At 34.6% G+C, this 17,270-nt stretch overlaps 1 protein-coding gene and 1 pseudogene across 3 annotated transcripts in view; both read left to right on the top strand.

Moving 5' to 3' along the window:
• ADAM18 (ADAM metallopeptidase domain 18) overlaps nt 1–17,270 on the top strand; it is a 187,832-nt gene that overhangs the window by 17,584 nt on the left and 152,978 nt on the right. The window contains exons 4-7 of one of the 3 annotated variants that reach the window (XM_047717158.1): nt 3,405–3,483; nt 4,072–4,148; nt 5,310–5,487; nt 13,570–13,635. In XM_047717158.1, the coding sequence (XP_047573114.1) occupies nt 3,405–3,483; nt 4,072–4,148; nt 5,310–5,487; nt 13,570–13,635 (400 nt within the window). The remainder of the gene's footprint in view (nt 1–3,404; nt 3,484–4,071; nt 4,149–5,309; nt 5,488–13,569; nt 13,636–17,270) is intronic. The other 2 variants (XM_047717159.1, XM_047717160.1) reach the window with 2 other exon arrangements.
• Nucleotides 10,717–11,688, top strand: LOC125092777 (glyceraldehyde-3-phosphate dehydrogenase-like; annotated as a pseudogene).

The following is a 17,270-nucleotide window of genomic DNA, read 5'->3' as shown; positions in this document are numbered from 1 at the left end:
AAAAATGAATTTTTGGGACTTCACCAAGATCAAAACTTCCTGCACAGCAAAGGAAACAGTCAACAAAACAAAGAGGCAACCCACGGAATGGGAGAGATATTCACAAATGACAATACAGACAAAGGGCTGATATCCAAGATCTATAAAGAACTCCTCAAACTCAACACACACAAAATAGATAATCATGTCAAAAAAATGGGTAGAAGGCATGAACAGACACTTCTCCAATGAAGACATACAAATGGCTAACAGACACATGAAAAAATGTTCATCATCACTAGCCATCAGAGAGAGTCAATTCAAAACCAGATTGAGGTAACACCTTACATCAGTTAGAATGGCCAAAATTAACAAGACAGTAAACAACACGTGTTGGAGAGGATGTGGAGAAAGGGGAACCCTCTTACACTGTTGGGGAGAATGCAAGTGGGTGCAGCCACTTTGGAAAACAGTGTGGAGATTCTTTAAGAAATTAAAAATAGTTACCCTATGACCCTGCAATTGCACTACTGGGTATTACCCCAAAGATACAGATGTATTGAAAAGAAGGGCCATCTGTACCCCAGTGTTCATAGCAGTAAGGGCCACAGTCCCCAAACTCTGGAAAGAACCAAGATGCCCTTCAATGGATGAATGAATAAGGAAGATGTGGTCCATATTTACAATGGAGTATTATTCTCCATCCGAAAGGATGAATATCCATCTTTTGTGTCAGCATGGATGGGACTAAAGGAGATTATGCTGAGTGAAATAAGTCAAGCAGAATTGATTATCATATGGTTTCACTTATTTGCTGAGCATAAGGAATAACACAGAGCACATGGGGAGATGGAGAGTAGAAGGGAGTTGGGGGAAATCAGAAGGGGAGACGAAGCATGAGAGACTGTGGACTCTGAGAAAGAAACCGAGAGTTTTGGAGGGAGGGAGTGGGACTGGGGTGAGCCTGGTGGTGGGTTTTATGGAGGCACATATTGCATGGAGCACTGGGTGTGGTGCATAAACAATGAATTCTGGAACACTGGAAAGAAATTAAAAAATATATATATAAATAAAAAATAAAAAATTTAAATTAAAAAAAGTTTTAAAAAAGTGTGCCTGATGTAAAATTAAACTTTATTATGCATCAAGTGGTTGTTGGTGGGAAATTCAATGAATGACATATTTTATGAATGTGTTAATTATATTTGTATTTATTTTTAACAACTTTATTGGGTACATTCATATATCATAAACCTCACTCAAGTGTATAATTCAATAATTTTTAATAACTATATACAATATTGAAACCAGCTACCATAAATTGATTGTAGAACATTTCATATCCTATGTAAGATCCTCATGACATTTACATTTAATCCGTGTTTCCACCCACCACTCCAGGCAACACTCATGCAATCAATATACTTTCTGTCTCCTAATTTGCAGTTTCTCAACATTTCATGCAAGTGGAGCCAAACAGCCTCTTCTTCGCCTGCATCTTTGAAAATATATATTTGTAACTACTGCAATTTGTCTGCCTTACATCTCTGTAGTTGAACAACATGGAAGAAAACTCCTCACTTACGACTATTCTCACCTAATTCATGACCATTAAACATATGTTGGTCTTTAATGTCTGTAAAACTCGATTAAAATGTTTTCTGAGAAGAAAGTCTTTTTTTTTATAAGAAACTTCTTCATGTTTCTGAATGCCAGTTATTTTTTAGTCTGCATTTTTCTTGACCAAATGACAGTATTTAGTCTAGCTGATCAGTATCTCCTCCAAAAATACATTCTTTATTTGACTTCCAGAACACTGCAGACTTCTGGTTTAATTCTTACCATTGTGTTTACTCTCTCAGTTTTCTTTGTTTCATCTTGTTTGTTTTTTAGATTCTTCCCCATCTCTCCAATCTTAGAATACTCCATGGTACTTTTCTTGAATCTTGTTTTCCCTCACCGCATTCAATCATCTGGTTATCTCATCCCCTCTTGCAGTTTTAAATATATTCATGTATTGATTACTCCCAAGTTATATCTCTACTTTATTCCTCTCCAATGAACACCGTATTTATCTGACTACTTATTTGATAATCTGGTGTTTGCTAGAATTCTCATACTTATCATATCCATAATGTACTTCTTTTTTAAAAAAAAAAGATTTTATTTATTTATTTGACAGACAGAGATCACAAGTAGGCAGAGAGGCAGTCAGAGAGAGAGGGTGAAGCAGGCTCCCCGCTGAGCAGAGAGCCCAATGCAGGGCTCGATTCCAGGACCCTGAGATCATGACCCAAGCCGAAGGCAGAAGCTTTAACCCACTGAGCCACCCAGGTGCCTGCATAATGTACTTCTGATACTTTCCTAAAATTTATCCTTCCTACAGTCATCTCAGTAAATGGCAACTCTAGTTACTCAAAACGAAACCTTGGAGTCACCCTTGATAACAATTTTTTCTTTTGTTTTCCCTCACAATGGATTATTTCCCACAATAGATTATTAAATTCCATGTTCAACCTTCAAAATATACCTGTAATTGGACCTCTACCACTGTTACTGTTTTAGTTCAAGTCACTATCATATCTTGCCTGGATAATAGCCTAATTGCTCTCTCTGCTTATTTGCCCTACAGATAATTCTCAAGATAGCATTCAGTCTGATTCTATTAAAATGGTCTGAGGGATGCCTGGCTGGCTCAGTCAGAAGAATATGTGACTCTTGATATTAGGGTTGTGAGTCTGAGCCCCATGTTGGGTGTAAAGATTATGTAAATAAATAAAACTTTAAAAATAACATAAAATATTGGTCTGATCCTATCATATATCTGTTTGAAATCTTCTAATGGCTTCTCATCTCTGTGACACTATTTCTTATTACTGTCTCTCATCTTCAATCAACTTTTCATTCCAGTCACGTCACCCCTTAGCTGTTCTTTATATACAGAAGGCATATTTTGGCCTCAGGGTCTTTTCATTTTCTCCTGTGTCTCAACATATCTGTACAAATCCATGTGGTTTGTTTTCAGGTTCAGTTTATTCAGTGAGGTTTTTCATGCCATCCTATCTACCTTTGCAACCAAATTCCCTCACCCAGGCCTTATTTATAACATTTAACATCTAACATGCTAGCAGTATTTGTCTCTCACTCTCATGAAGACCAGTGATTTTATCTTTTGTTTACTGCTGTATCCCAATGCCTAGAAGAGGATCTATCAGTAGTAGGCACCTAGTAAATGTTTGTTAGATAAAGACATACATAGGCTCATATGTTAATATCTGATATACTGACCCCTCTGTAGGGGTCAGTATGCTCTAATTAAAGCAAATTATTATACAAACCTTAGATATTTTGCATTTGTTTTTATTTTGATGTTTATATTAATATTAAATTCATGACTCAACCATTTTTATTTTTGTTTTTCTTAGCTCATTTTTATCCCAGGACTTTTTGATTTATACATATAATGAAACTGGATTTTTGCATTTAGAGTCTTCATATTTTAAGGTAAGCTCTAGATGTCATAGATATTTGTTTTCATATATTTTTTTTTTTATTTGACAGACAGAGATCACAAGTAGAGAGGCAGGCAGAGAGAGAGAGAGAGAGAAGCAGGCTCCCTGCTGAGCAGAGAGCCCCATGTGAGGCTCAATCCCAGGACTCTGGGATCACGACCTGAGCCGAAGGCAGAGGCTTTAACCCACTGAGCCACCCAGGCGCCCTCATATGTTTTTTTTTTTTTAATTGAAGTGGCCTATCACTACCATTGGGATATGTCTATCCCATGATGACAATTTAATACAAATATTTTATTTTGCATAATTATGACCTGTTATGTGGTTGATTGTTGTACATAAAAATAGTACATGATAGAGATCAAACCAGACCTGAAAGAATACTCATTGGCACCTTGGTGGTGCAAAATAAAGAGGATCATCAAATACCCTTTTTCCTTGAAAAGCTGCACTAACAAATCTATATGATACACAATCATTATTTTCAATTATTTTAACATTTTTAATCTTCTGTAATGTTAGCAAATACATTTTTATTCATAAAGAATTTATTTATTTACTTTTCTATACTGTTTTTTAGATACATTGCCATTACCAAGGATATTTTGCAGATATTCCAAATTCCCTTGCAACACTCAGCATTTGTTCTGGACTCAGGTAATAGGATCTTACATGATACTTATACATGGAAAACTTTAAAATGAAACCTAGTGGCTAGCAGAAATAAATCTGGGAATGTTTAAGAAGAATATAAATCTGAAAGGTTGCTTTATATCAATATTAGCTGAACTCTAGTGTCCATTCAAATGAAATCACTCCAGGGATTCCTGAAATAACTCCAGGGACTGGAGTTATTTTTTTTTTTTAAAGATACTGTGCAGAAGGGGATAGTTTCAGTAAAGGAAACTTTAGAACTAAATAATATTGTTGCTTTATCTTTCAATTATCTCAAATAGTTATGGAAAATGATATGAATTAATCATTTCAATACATTCATATCGTATGCTTTGAGTTTAGGTGCACTAAGTTTCAGACATAAATCAACTAATTAAGAAAGCCCCTGGGAGGTAAAAAGGCAGAAATAAGTTATTTTCATCAATGGTGGTGGCAAGAGAAAGATATTGAGTTTATTAGGGGGAAACTGGTCCAGAGCAAAGAAAAAATAAAAAAGATTCTCCCTAACTTCCTTTTGGTTTTGGTTGCCTGACTTCTAGAATTTGCTCATGTCAACTCAGAAAAATTGGCATTCATTTAATGTGGTTTTCATAGATATCCACCTCTTTAAATATACACTCAATATACCTGCTTTCCCTTATTCTAAATTCTGAGAACATGACCATATTGGAATTCTCAATAAGTACTTGATTTTCAACAAATACCTGATCTTAACTAATATATCTTGAATAAATATGAGTACTATACAGGTAATATAAATTAATTTGAAATATATTTTTTCTTTAATATATGAGCAAAAGTAAGGTAGATGTGATATCTCAGTTACTAATGGTATAACCAGAAAAAATGGGAAAATAAAGTGTGTTCATAATGTGTTTCTTACTATATTTCAAATTGGAATTTCTATTGATTTCTTCTTTATAATTTCCATGCCTTTGTTAATGTTCTTTATTTATTGAGACATCATTAAAATATTTCCCTTTAGTTGCTTATACATGGTTCCTTTCAGCTCTTTAAACACCTAGTTTAAAGTTTTTAAATTTAATCCTTTAAATTTTTAAAGTTTTTTTTTTCACATTTCAGATTATAGCTTTGATGGGATCACTTGTAGGGTTTTTATATCATTGCTTTCTAAATATTCAGGGGATTCCTTCAGTTTGAAAACATCAGCTATGGAATTGAGCCATTGGAATCTTCAGCACAATTTCAGCACATAATTTATCAAGTGAAAAATGAGAATCCAACTATACCACTGTTAGGAGAAAATTACAGCAATATTTGGCAGAAAGAACAACCCTATAAAGATAATTTAAGCTTACAGGTAACATGATGATTCTAATGTAATGACATACTGTGAAATTACTTATATAGAATTTTTTTGATTGTGGAAAGGAACTATTTAGCTGTGGAAATATCAAATTTGATATCTTCTGACTTATAAATAAAATGCCCATATTCCATCTAAAATATATGAAAAAATACACAATAATGTATTTTAGGTTTATTATAATGTATTATGTTATATTTCTTGTTTTCTATTTTATTCAAGCAAAAATGGAGATTTTTGAGTAAAATTTAGAAATACAAGAAGAATGAAGTCACTATATAAATAAAGACAATAAAATAAGTCAAATTACCACTACCTTGCTTAAATTACTTCTAATATTTTTATATAGCTTTGTGTACTACTGGAACATATCTTTCTAAAATAGATAATCATTTATATATTATTAAATTCTTTTTTTTTAAAGATTTTATTTATTTATTTGACAGAGAGAGATCACAAGTAGACAGAGAGGCAGGCAGAGAGACAGAGAGAGGGAAGCAGGCTCCCTGCTGAGCAGAGAGCCCGATGCGGGCCTCGATCCCAGGACCCTGAGATCATGACCTGAGCCGAAGGCAGCTGCTTAACCCACTGAGCCACCCAGGCGCCCTTAAATTCTTAATTTACTTGTTAGTTGTATATAGAGCTCCTGTGTGACAAATGTTTTTCTTTCATGGAATATTTTAATTCACTGTTTTATGGCCTCCATGATCACTGATGAAAAATTAACTGTCATTAATCTTATTGAAGATTCCTTTTACATGATGAGTCCCTTCTCTGTTGCTTATTCCAAGTTTCTCTCTTTATCTTTGGCTTACCTCTTTTTATAATGTATCTTTTTGAGTGGTTCTTTTTGAGTTTATCTAAATTGGAGTTGACTGAGCTTCTTTTTTGTGTACATTAATATTTTTCACCTGATTTGAGAAATCATGGGCCACTAGTTCTTTGAATATTCTTTGTCCCTTCTACCTACCTCCTCACTTTCTGATACTCCCATTATGTGTATGTTGATATGCTTGATAGGCCCCTTACGTCTATTAGATATTGTTTATTTTGCTCCATTCTTGTTTCTTTCTCTTCCTTAGATTGTTTAATCTCAATAGATCTGTCTTCAAGTTCCTTGATTCTTTCTTCTGTCTGCCCATATCTTATGTGGAGCCACTCTAATGGATATTGTATTTCAATTGTGTTTTTCAATACCAGAAATTCTATTTATTTCTTTTTAATAATTTTATGCCTTTTTTGATAGTCCATATCTAGTGAGACATTATTATAATACCCTCCTTCAGTTATTTATACATAACTCCTTTTAGCTCTTTAAAATTATTCAAAATACCTGATTTAAAGTATTTTTCTAGTAAATCCAATATCTAATCATCCTCAAAGACAGTTTCTGTTGACATTTTTCCTGTATATGGGTCATACTTTATGTTTTTTTCATGTCTCATAATTTTTTGAAAACTGAAACTAATCACTCCAAATAATACATGGAAATCACATACCCCTCCATCAAATATTATTGCTATTCATTGCAGTTATTATTTGTTTTGCAAATTTTTGACTGTTTCCCTAAAGTGTGTATTCTGTGGTGTATGTAGCCACTGACATTGTGTGTTAATGATCAGAGTTCTTTAAATGCTTGGAATCACTAAGTTCCCCAGTTCTTTTTTTTTTAAGATTTTATTTATTTATTTGACAGAGAGATCACAAGTAGGCAGAGAGGCAGGCAGAGAGAGAAGGGGAAGTAGGCTCCCCACTGAGCAGAAAGCCTGATGCGGGGCTGAATCCCAGGACCCTGAGATCATGATCTGAGCTGAAGGCAGAGGCTTAACCCACTGAGACACCAAGGCGCCCCAAATTTCCCAGTTCTTGCTGAGAGTCTCTCTGTACCTTTTGGAGCATGACTTTGTCACTCATTCAGGAAGTTAACAATTGTACTTTTCCTTTCATTTCTGCTTGCACAGAGCCTCAAGATCAATCAGAGGTGAGAGTTTAGGTCTTTCCTGATTATGTGTACAGACTTGGGGACGCACTTAGTCTAATACATGTGTGTGGTCTGTCATATTCCCAGAAATTTATCTTAGCTTTTCAAAGCTCTGTATGAATATCTTATTCCTCAGCTTTAAGTCTTTTTGTTGGTCTGCTCTTTGCCTCACAGTCATTCACTGCCCCAGACAACTCAAAATGCCTATAATTTCTAAAAACAAATGTCTTTAGAAAAAGGGCTTTTTACACCTTGTAAAATGTGACTTAGGTCAATATGGACCTATTTTAGGAACAAAATATCAATATCAATCAATCAAGCCATGACATTTCTTTGGAAATGAGATTTTGAAGATGTTCCAGCCATGTTTTTTCTTTTTCTGGAAGTTGTCAGTCTACTTGTATTCACTGAAAATTTGAGCTATTAGTTTTCAACTAATGGGAGAAAATACTGGAGTGAATTCAAGTTCCACAAAAATCACAATTTTTACCCAGATCAGTTATATTTCTTGACTAAACACTCCCTCTCACACTGCAAGCCACTTGTTAATTTCTAGAGATCTGAAAAAAAGTTGATTCTAACTTTTGGCAGCTCTCTTGTTGGCCTTATGTAGGGGATAATTTTTGGTGGTTCTTAATATGATTTTAATTAATGTATTTTCATTTCTTGAGTTTTATATGCCATGTATTTATAATCTTTTAATGTAACATTTAAAAATTTATCTTGCTATTCCTCCATTGGCCCATGGGAATTTTAAAAGTATGCATACTTACACATTTTCTACATATCTTTCTTGGTACTTATATTTAATTGATTTTGATCATATTCAGATAGTGCATTTGACTTTAGTATATGTGTTTCTCTATATATCTTACAGTTTTGTGTAGTGTTTTACAGATGTTCATTAGGTCAATTTATTTGTATTCTTCAAAATTTCTGTTTTCCACATTTTTTTTCTTATAGGAATTCTATAGTTTGTGTCTGCTATCACAGCGTCCTCCTGTGGGACATTTTGAGCTTTGTTCTGTACTTTTCATTTTCACATCATATTTCATTATTAATTCTTATTTAAAGTAATAGAAGATATGTTTGCCAAACCTTCACTAGATAATCATTATTTTTGTCTAAAAATTAGTGAGAAAATTTTAATATTTTTTTTTCTCTGAAAGGCAAGCAGGCAACAATTTTCTCTTTTCCAGATCATTTCTAATTGCATTTACACACAAGGGCTTATCAAGAAGACAATGCAAAGGTACTCAGTGTTAAAATAATGTGTACATAGACACCTGTGGATAGGGACAACCAACTACTTTCCATACATTGCATTTTCTTCTTGCCTGTCCATATCCCTTCTCTCTCTCTCTCATGAAAGCTGAACATGTTACATAACACAGTAGGCAGTAGATATTGAATTAAATATTAACTTTAGGTTTGGAGATGAACATACCTTGTTGCTGGGTCTTTGGCTTAAAATTTTCTGTTAATATAGTCAGAATATACATCTGTTTATGTATGTTTTTGCTATTGCTACTCTTAGTGTACTTACAACAGCTTCACATTCTTTTTAGTGATTATTTTTTGTTAAAAGTGAATAATAATTTTCGAGAGGAATCCTGTTCTGTTTAGCTTTGTATTTTTCCACTTGACTGCTTTGGGATTTTTAGATAAAATCTGTCTCCTCCAGATCTTCCTGCTGTCTTTCCTGTTTTGTTTTGTTTTTGTTTTTGTACATTTTAGCACAGGTCATGGATTTGGCATGGAGCAGAGAACAGAGGGATTCTCTGATATTTGGATTAAAACTCAATGTTAGGAAGGCACTGTGAACCTGGATTTGGGGATGTAGTCTTCACAAATGTCACCAACATTCTCCTCCAGATTCTCCTCCAGATGTAATACTGGGTCTAACAAGTATTCCTTACTTTTCTTCCAGAATTAGACCTTTTTATTCATTTTCCTCTCCTGGCTGTAGTTTTTATCAGTGCCCTCACGACATAAATCTCTTTCCACTTTTTCTGATAAATTAAGGCTTTTGTGTCATAAAGGAGATAGAGAAGTTTGGGTAGTTCCTTCAGTGTCTGATGTTCCTCTGACCAGCCAACACTATATATTTTTCAGTATATGCTGTAATCTTTATTTTGAGTAGCTTATGGAATTCCTGAAGAAAAAGCCTGTAAGAATCTGTGAAATCAAATATCTTTATGATTCTCAGAGACTTCATAGTTTAATGCTAGCCAAGCTTGGCCCTTAAAAGTTTAGCCAAAATTCCTAGTTGGGTATTCTTCTTATCAGGTTACATGGTTTTTGGTGTCATCAGAAGCAGCTAAGTAAATACTTGATTTCTCGCCCTCCTGCAGGCACATTTCTCTCTCCAGATTTTGGTAAATGGCTTGATCTGCAGTCTTAGTTTTTTGATGGGTTAAATAAAAATCATTAATATGTACTTTGTTCAGGTTACACTCTGTTGTGCAACACTCATTTCTGATCTCTGATCTAAAACCATATCACTAATACTGCAAACAACTCTTAACTACATACATTCGGCAATGTAAATAAAATGTGGCCATTATCTTAAAAACACTGCACTATCAAAACCCAACCAAGAGGGAATAGATAACCTAAACAGTCCTGTAACCATTAAAAACCACTGAATTTTCAGTGAAAAATCTCTCAAACATAAAATCTCTCTGGTGTAGATGGTTTTATGTAAAGTTTATAATACCTGTTAAGAGAAGATAAAAGCCAATTCTGTACAATTTCTCCAACAAAAATGAGGAGGAATGAACACTTTACAACTAACTCTGTGAGGACAATATTGTCCTGATACTAAAACTCTATACAGGCAATATAAAACAAACAAACCCATTGACCATATGAATATAGATGTAAAAATTCTGCATAAAATACTAGCAAAAGTAATTGAGTAATTTATTAAAAAGATTGCACACCATGATTAAGCATTGTTTATCCAGCAATGAGGTCTGGTTCAATATCTGAAAACATACCAAAATAATCTACCATATTACTGGGTTAGAGAAGAAAAGGTACACAATCTTCTCAATACAGAAATATAGGACAAAATTCAATTCAAAATTCACTTATTATATAAGGTCTTGGTGATGTTGGCAACTTGTACTTGTAATGATAAAAAACAATCCTATAAAAGCAGATATTGGTCTCTGGTTCACCCCATTCGACAGACAACTGCATCTTCTGGTGCAGGGCCAGCCGTTTCAAAAGACATGATGGTGAAGGTCAGAGTGAATGGATTTGGCAATATTGGGTGTCGGTCACCAGGGCTGCTTTTAACTCTGGCAAAGTGGATAGTGTGGCCATCAATGACCCCTTCATTGACCTCAGCTACCTGGTCTACATGTTCCAGTATGATTCCACCCATGGCAAATTCCACAACACAACCAAGGCAGAAAACAGGAAACTTGTCATCAATGCAAATTCCATCTCCATCTTCCAGGAACAAGATCCTGCCAATGTCAAATGAGGTGATGCTGGTGCTGAGTATGTTGTGACTTTCACCACCATAGAAAAGGCTGGCACTCACTTGCAGGGTGGGGCCAAGAAGGTCATCATCTCTGCTTCTTCTGCTGATGCCATTTTCATGATGAATGTGAACCATGAGAAATATGACAACTCCCTCAAAATTGTCAGCAATGCCTCCTGCACCAGCTGCTTGGTTCCTCTGGCCAAGATCATCTATGACAACTTTGATATTGTGGAGGGACTCTGACCACCATCCATGCCATCACAGCCACCAAGAAGACCATGGATCACCCCTCTGGGAAGCTGTGAAGTGACAGTCATGGAGCTGCCCAGAATATCATCCCTGCTTCCACTGACATTGCCAAGTCTGTAGGCAAGGTCATCCCTGAGCTGAATGGGAGGCTTACTGGCATGGCCTTTCATGTCCCTACCCACAACAGTCTGTCATGGATCTGACCTGCCACCTGGCAAATACAATGACATCAAGAAGGTGGTGAAGCAGGGATCAGAGGGCTCCTTCAAGGTTTTCCTGGGCTACAATGAGGACCATATTGTCTCCTTCAACTTTAACAGTGACACTCACTCTTCTACCTTGGATGGTTGGAGCTGGCATTGCCCTCAAAGACCATTTTGTTAAACTCATTTTCTGGTATGACAATGAATTTTGCTACTGCAACTGGCTGATGGACCTTATGGTCCACATGGCCTCCAAGGAGTAAGAGCCTGCTGGCCTATCAACCCCAGTGACAGCAAGAAGAAAGAGAGGCCCTCAGTTGCTGGGGAGTCTCTGCCCCAACTTATCCCCCAAAACATCAAGACTCTCCCAACCTCCACAGTTTTCACCCCAGACCCTCAGAAGAAGTGGGGGGGGACTGGGGAGCCCTTGTTGTATATCATCAATAAATAATACTGTACTCAGCAAAAAAAATTTAAAACACATATAGAAAATATAATACATAATGAAGAAAGACAGAGTACTTTCCTGTTAAGATTTGGTATAAGATAAGGATGTGTACTCTCTCCAACCTTATTTAATGCTGTTGGATTTCTAGACAGAATAATAAAGCAATAAAAGGCATACAGATGAGAAAAGGAAACATAAGAATGCCTTTATGTGCAGATGACATAGTTATCTGCTTAGAAACCTCATGAAATATAGAAAATACCTGCTGGAACTAAGTGAAATCAACAAAATCACAGAATACATTATCAAGATAAAAAGTCAACCATTTCTACATATTAGCAATGAATATGTGGAAACTATGGGGAAAATGTATGACATCTTCAATCACTGAAAGAATAAAATGGTATCTTAGTTTACTCTGTTACAACAAATTACTATAGGCAGTGGCTTAAACAACAAATATTTATTTCTCACAGTTCTGGATACTGGAAGTCCAAAATCAGGATGTGAGCATGTTTAGATTTTTGGTGAATGTCCTCTTCCTGGTACATAGAGGACTTCTTGCTGTATCCTCATATGGTGGAGAGACAACTAGCTAGCTCTCAGTCCTTTCTTATAAGGGCACTAATCCCATTTGTAAGGGCTCTAGCCTCATGACCTAAATATGTTCCAAAGCCACCACGTCCAAATGTAATTACATTGGGAGTGTTTCAACATAGGAATTTGGGGGTTGGGGACACAGACACTGCAGGTACATATATAGCAAAACATGTACAGGTTTTATGTATTGAAAAGTATAAAATGCTGATGTAATAAAGAAGACATCAATAAATGAAGAGACATACTATAGATTGGAAGACTCAGCATAATAAAGATTCCATTTTTCTCCAAATGAGTGTATAGGTTTAACATAATTCCTCTAAAATAGCAATAATTTTTAAAGCTACATATAAACTTGGTCTAAAAGGCATATGGAAAGTCCAAGAAACTTGGACCAAGGAGGAAATATAGAAATTTTTGAAATTTCTATAGGTAAAATGGAATTTCAGTATCTTAGAAATACAGCTCCTATAAAATTACCATTATAGTGTTGTGATGATATAATAAATTGATGATATATAGCTGACTGACTCGACACAATCAAGAATTATTACATCATACCAAATGGAACATACAGTCTATACTCTGAGAGTACAGAATTATTTCTGATATTGTGCATTTTGTTCTTTTTTGTGTACCCATGTATTTAATAGCACAAAGTATGCTATTTGCCCAAATTTCTGTGTAGACTATGAATTCTCAAATATTTCTTATATTTTTCTGTGAATGAATTAAAGATTTCCAGTGCACCATGGTTGGTGTTACCATAATCTTTAGGAGGACAGTGTGTGAAGTATTTTCCAATATGAACTGGTAATGTAGGTTTGTCATGAGATGAAGACATCAGAATGGTGTCTTTATATTCACTTTTTCATTCAGTATTAGTAGAGAGGACCTAAGCTCTTATATTACTTACTCACTGGGACTCTTAAACCTGGAGTATGTTTTCAAATGAAATTTTCTGATTTGTAATTAATTTTTATATTTAATTCCTTATGAATTTTTTTATGTGTTCCCTTTCTATATATGTTACTCTTTGCACTTAACAAATTCAATACATACTAACATTTGATAAACCCCGTTTTTTTCCTTTCAGGAAACAACTCTTTCAAAACTATTACCCCAATACCTAGAAATGCACATTATAGTGGAAAAAGCTTTGGTAAGTCAAACTTTTCCTTCCCTTCTTCCCTCTCTCATTCCTTTTTTCTCTCTTATTTTTCTTTCTTTGAACTCAAAGAAATATTTTTTTTCTTAACTTCAAAAACATAATGTAATTTTTAAACTATTTCCAAGTAAAGATATTTTATTTTAGTTGTTAGTTATGACTAAAAGCCCAAACTAGCCTAGAACACCCTACATTATCCTCCCAGCCCCCAAACTCAACATAGCTCAGTCTCTCTTTGACTTCACTTTCTAGCAGCCCTGAGCTTCCCTTAATCTGCTCTAATCTCTCTGGTCACATCACTTTTTAAAGCATGCCAGATAATTACCATACCAATTTACTTAATGTTTTCTAGCTTTATTGAGAAATAATTAACAAATATAATAGTGTAAATATAAAGTGTAAAATGTGATGATTTGATAACCATCGTGGATTGATTACCAAGACAGATAATTAACACATCTGTTACTTCACATAGTTAACTTTGGTTTTGCAAATAGGTTTTCTTCTTTTTTATGACTAATATTCGATTTTGTGTGTGTGTCTCTGTGTGTGTGTGTGTACATACAATAATCACATTTTTCTATCCATTCATCTATTGATGGACATTTAGGTAATTTTCATAATTAATCCGTTATGAATAATGCTGCATTGAACATGAGAATGCAGATATCGCTGAGGTACTGATTTTGTTTCCTCAGCATATATGCCCTGAAATGAAATTGCTGGATAAAATTGTAATTTTATTTATTTATTTTTATTTTTTATTTTTTGGTAGTTTTATTTTTAATTGTTAAGGAGCCATCATACTGCTTTCCATAATGGCTGTACCAATTTACATTCTCACCAACAGTGTAGAAGGATTTCTTATTCTTCACATCTTTGCCAACATTTGCAATCTCTTGTCTTTTGGATAATAGATATTCCAACAGGTGCATGGTGCTATCTCATTGTGGTTTTGATTTGCATTACCTTGATGAATAGTGATGTTGAGCACCTTTTCATGTACATGTTGATCATTTGTATGTCTTTTAAAAATATCTATTTGGTAGACATAATTTCTTTTGAATATCTACCTAGGAGTGAAATCCTTCTGTCATAGGGTTAGTATATGTTATTTAGGAGATATTGGGAGTTTTCAAAAAATATTATAATAATTTGTTCTCCCATCAACAATGTATGAAAGATCCAAGTGTTCCATATCCCCACAAAAAAAATGGTATTGATAGTCTCTTTAAATTTTAGCTATTCTGGTATATGTATAATGAGATCATATGGTGGTTTTTATTAGCATTTACCTGATGATTAAAGAGTTACAAAACATTTGATACTGTTCTAGACTATTTGGATACTCTCTTTAAGAGAATATAAATGTGTTTTCCATTTTATTTATTTATTTATTTTATTTGAGAAAGAGAGGGAGTATATGAGCAGGGGAAGAAGCAGAGAGAGAGAGACTCTTGAAATAGATTCCCTACTGACTGTGGAGCCCAACATGGGTCTCTATCCCACAACCTGTGAGATCATGACCTGAGCCGAAACTAATAGCTGGACACTTAACCAGCTGAGTGACCCAGGCACTCCTCATTTTAACATTTTTATTAATGTTTTGTGGGATTTTATATATTTTGAGTATGAATCTTTTGTCAGGTGGTATATCGGGGATATCTTCTTCCAGGTTGAGGTTTGTTTTTTACTCTTCTGATGGTGTCTTTTAATGGGCATATTTCTTAATTCTTACGAATTTAAGTTCAGTATATGATTTTTATCATTATTTTTTCCATTTAAGAAATATTTTCTTGGGGTGTCTGGAAGGCTCAGAGGGTTAAAGCCTCTGCTTTCTGCTCAGGTCATGATCCCAGAGTCCTGGGATTGAGCCATTCATCAGGCTCTCTGCTCAGAAGGGAGCCTGCTTCCTCCTCTCTCTCTCTGCCTGCCTCTCTGCCTATTTGTGATCTGTCTAATAAATAAATTTTGAAAAATCTTTAAAAAAAAGAAATATTTTCTTACTCCAAGGACATAAATATTTTTACTTTTGTTTTGGAATTTATTTTTATTTACCTTTTCACATACAGTTTTATGGTCATCTCTAATTGACAAAATGTGTGGTGTGAAGTAGGGGTTAAAGTTTATTTTTTCCATATTCATTTGCCCCAACACTATTTCTAGAAAGACCTGTCTTATCTCATTCAATTGTGTTGGCAATTTTTAAAAAGTCAAGTAATGGTTACGTGTGGCCTATTTCTCAAATCCCTGTCTTCTTTCCCCCCATTGGCTAATTTATATTTTGTTGAATCAATACTTCACTGTATTGATTACTAGAGCTTTATTACCATTTAATCTATTTGTTTAAATCCTCTTATTATTCTTCACCATTGTTTTGACTATTCTGGGTCTTTTTCCCTTAAACATATTTTAGAATTATTCTAAATATACACACACACACACACACACACACATACACACACAGAATACAACCATGATTTTTATTTGGAAATTGCATTGAATGCTTATATCACTTTGGAGAGAATTATCATCTTAACAGTATTGAGTCTTCCAATCTAATACACACAAATCATTATACTTTTTTGTTATTGTTAATACCTTTCACCAGTATTCTGTTGTTGTCTGGAACACCCTTTTTATTTTTATTGTTATGCATTTGATGGTCTATAATAATTATTTTACATTAACATTTCAATTTTTCTTGTTAGCTTATGGAAATATCATTGATATGTATGTATTCACCTTATATTCTGTGATCATGCTTAATTGTTAATTCTTTTGAAATTTTTTTAGTTTCTTACATGAACAATGATACTTTTTTAAAAATTATTTTTATTAACATATAATGTATTATTTGTCCCAGGGGTACAGGTCTGTGAATCATCAGGCTTACACATTTCACAGCACTCATCATAGCCCATACCCTCCCCAATGTCCATAACCTAACCACCCTATCCGTACTCTCCACCCTGGCAACCCTCAGTTTTGTTTTCTGAGATTAAGAGTCTTTTATGGTTTGTCTCCCTCCCAATCCCATTTTGTTTCATTTTTTCCTTCCCTACCCCCAACAACCCACTGTCCTGCCTCTCAAATTCCTCATATCAGAGAGACTGTATGATAATTGTCTTTCTCTGATTGACTTACTTTGCTCAGCATAATACCTTCCAGTTCCATCCATGTTGCAAATGGCAAGATTTCATTTTTTGATGGCTGCATAGTATTCCATTGTATTTATATACCACTTCTTTTTTATCCATTCATCTGTTGATGGACATATAGGTTCTTTCCATAGTTTGGCTAGTGTGGACATTGCTGCTATAAACACTTGGGTGCATGTGCCCCTTCCGATCACTGCTTTTGAACAATGATGCTTTTAATTTCTCTTTTCTGATCTTAGATTTCCTTTTCTAGCTTTTGGGTTTTATTTATTTTTATTTATTCATTTATTTATTTACTTCTTTACTTGTACTTCCTTTTCTTGTTTTATTGTCTTAGCTTGGCTCTCCTTTTTTTTTTTTTTTTCCAGCATAACAGTATTCATTATTTTTGCACCACACCCAGTGCTCCATGCAATCCGTGCCCTCTACAATACCCACCACCTGGTGCCCCCAACCTCCCACCCCCCA

Source organism: Lutra lutra, chromosome 2 (genome assembly GCF_902655055.1).
Source record: "Lutra lutra chromosome 2, mLutLut1.2, whole genome shotgun sequence".
Classification (NCBI taxonomy): domain Eukaryota; kingdom Metazoa; phylum Chordata; class Mammalia; order Carnivora; family Mustelidae; genus Lutra; species Lutra lutra.
This window is presented reverse-complemented; position numbering and strand designations above follow the sequence as displayed.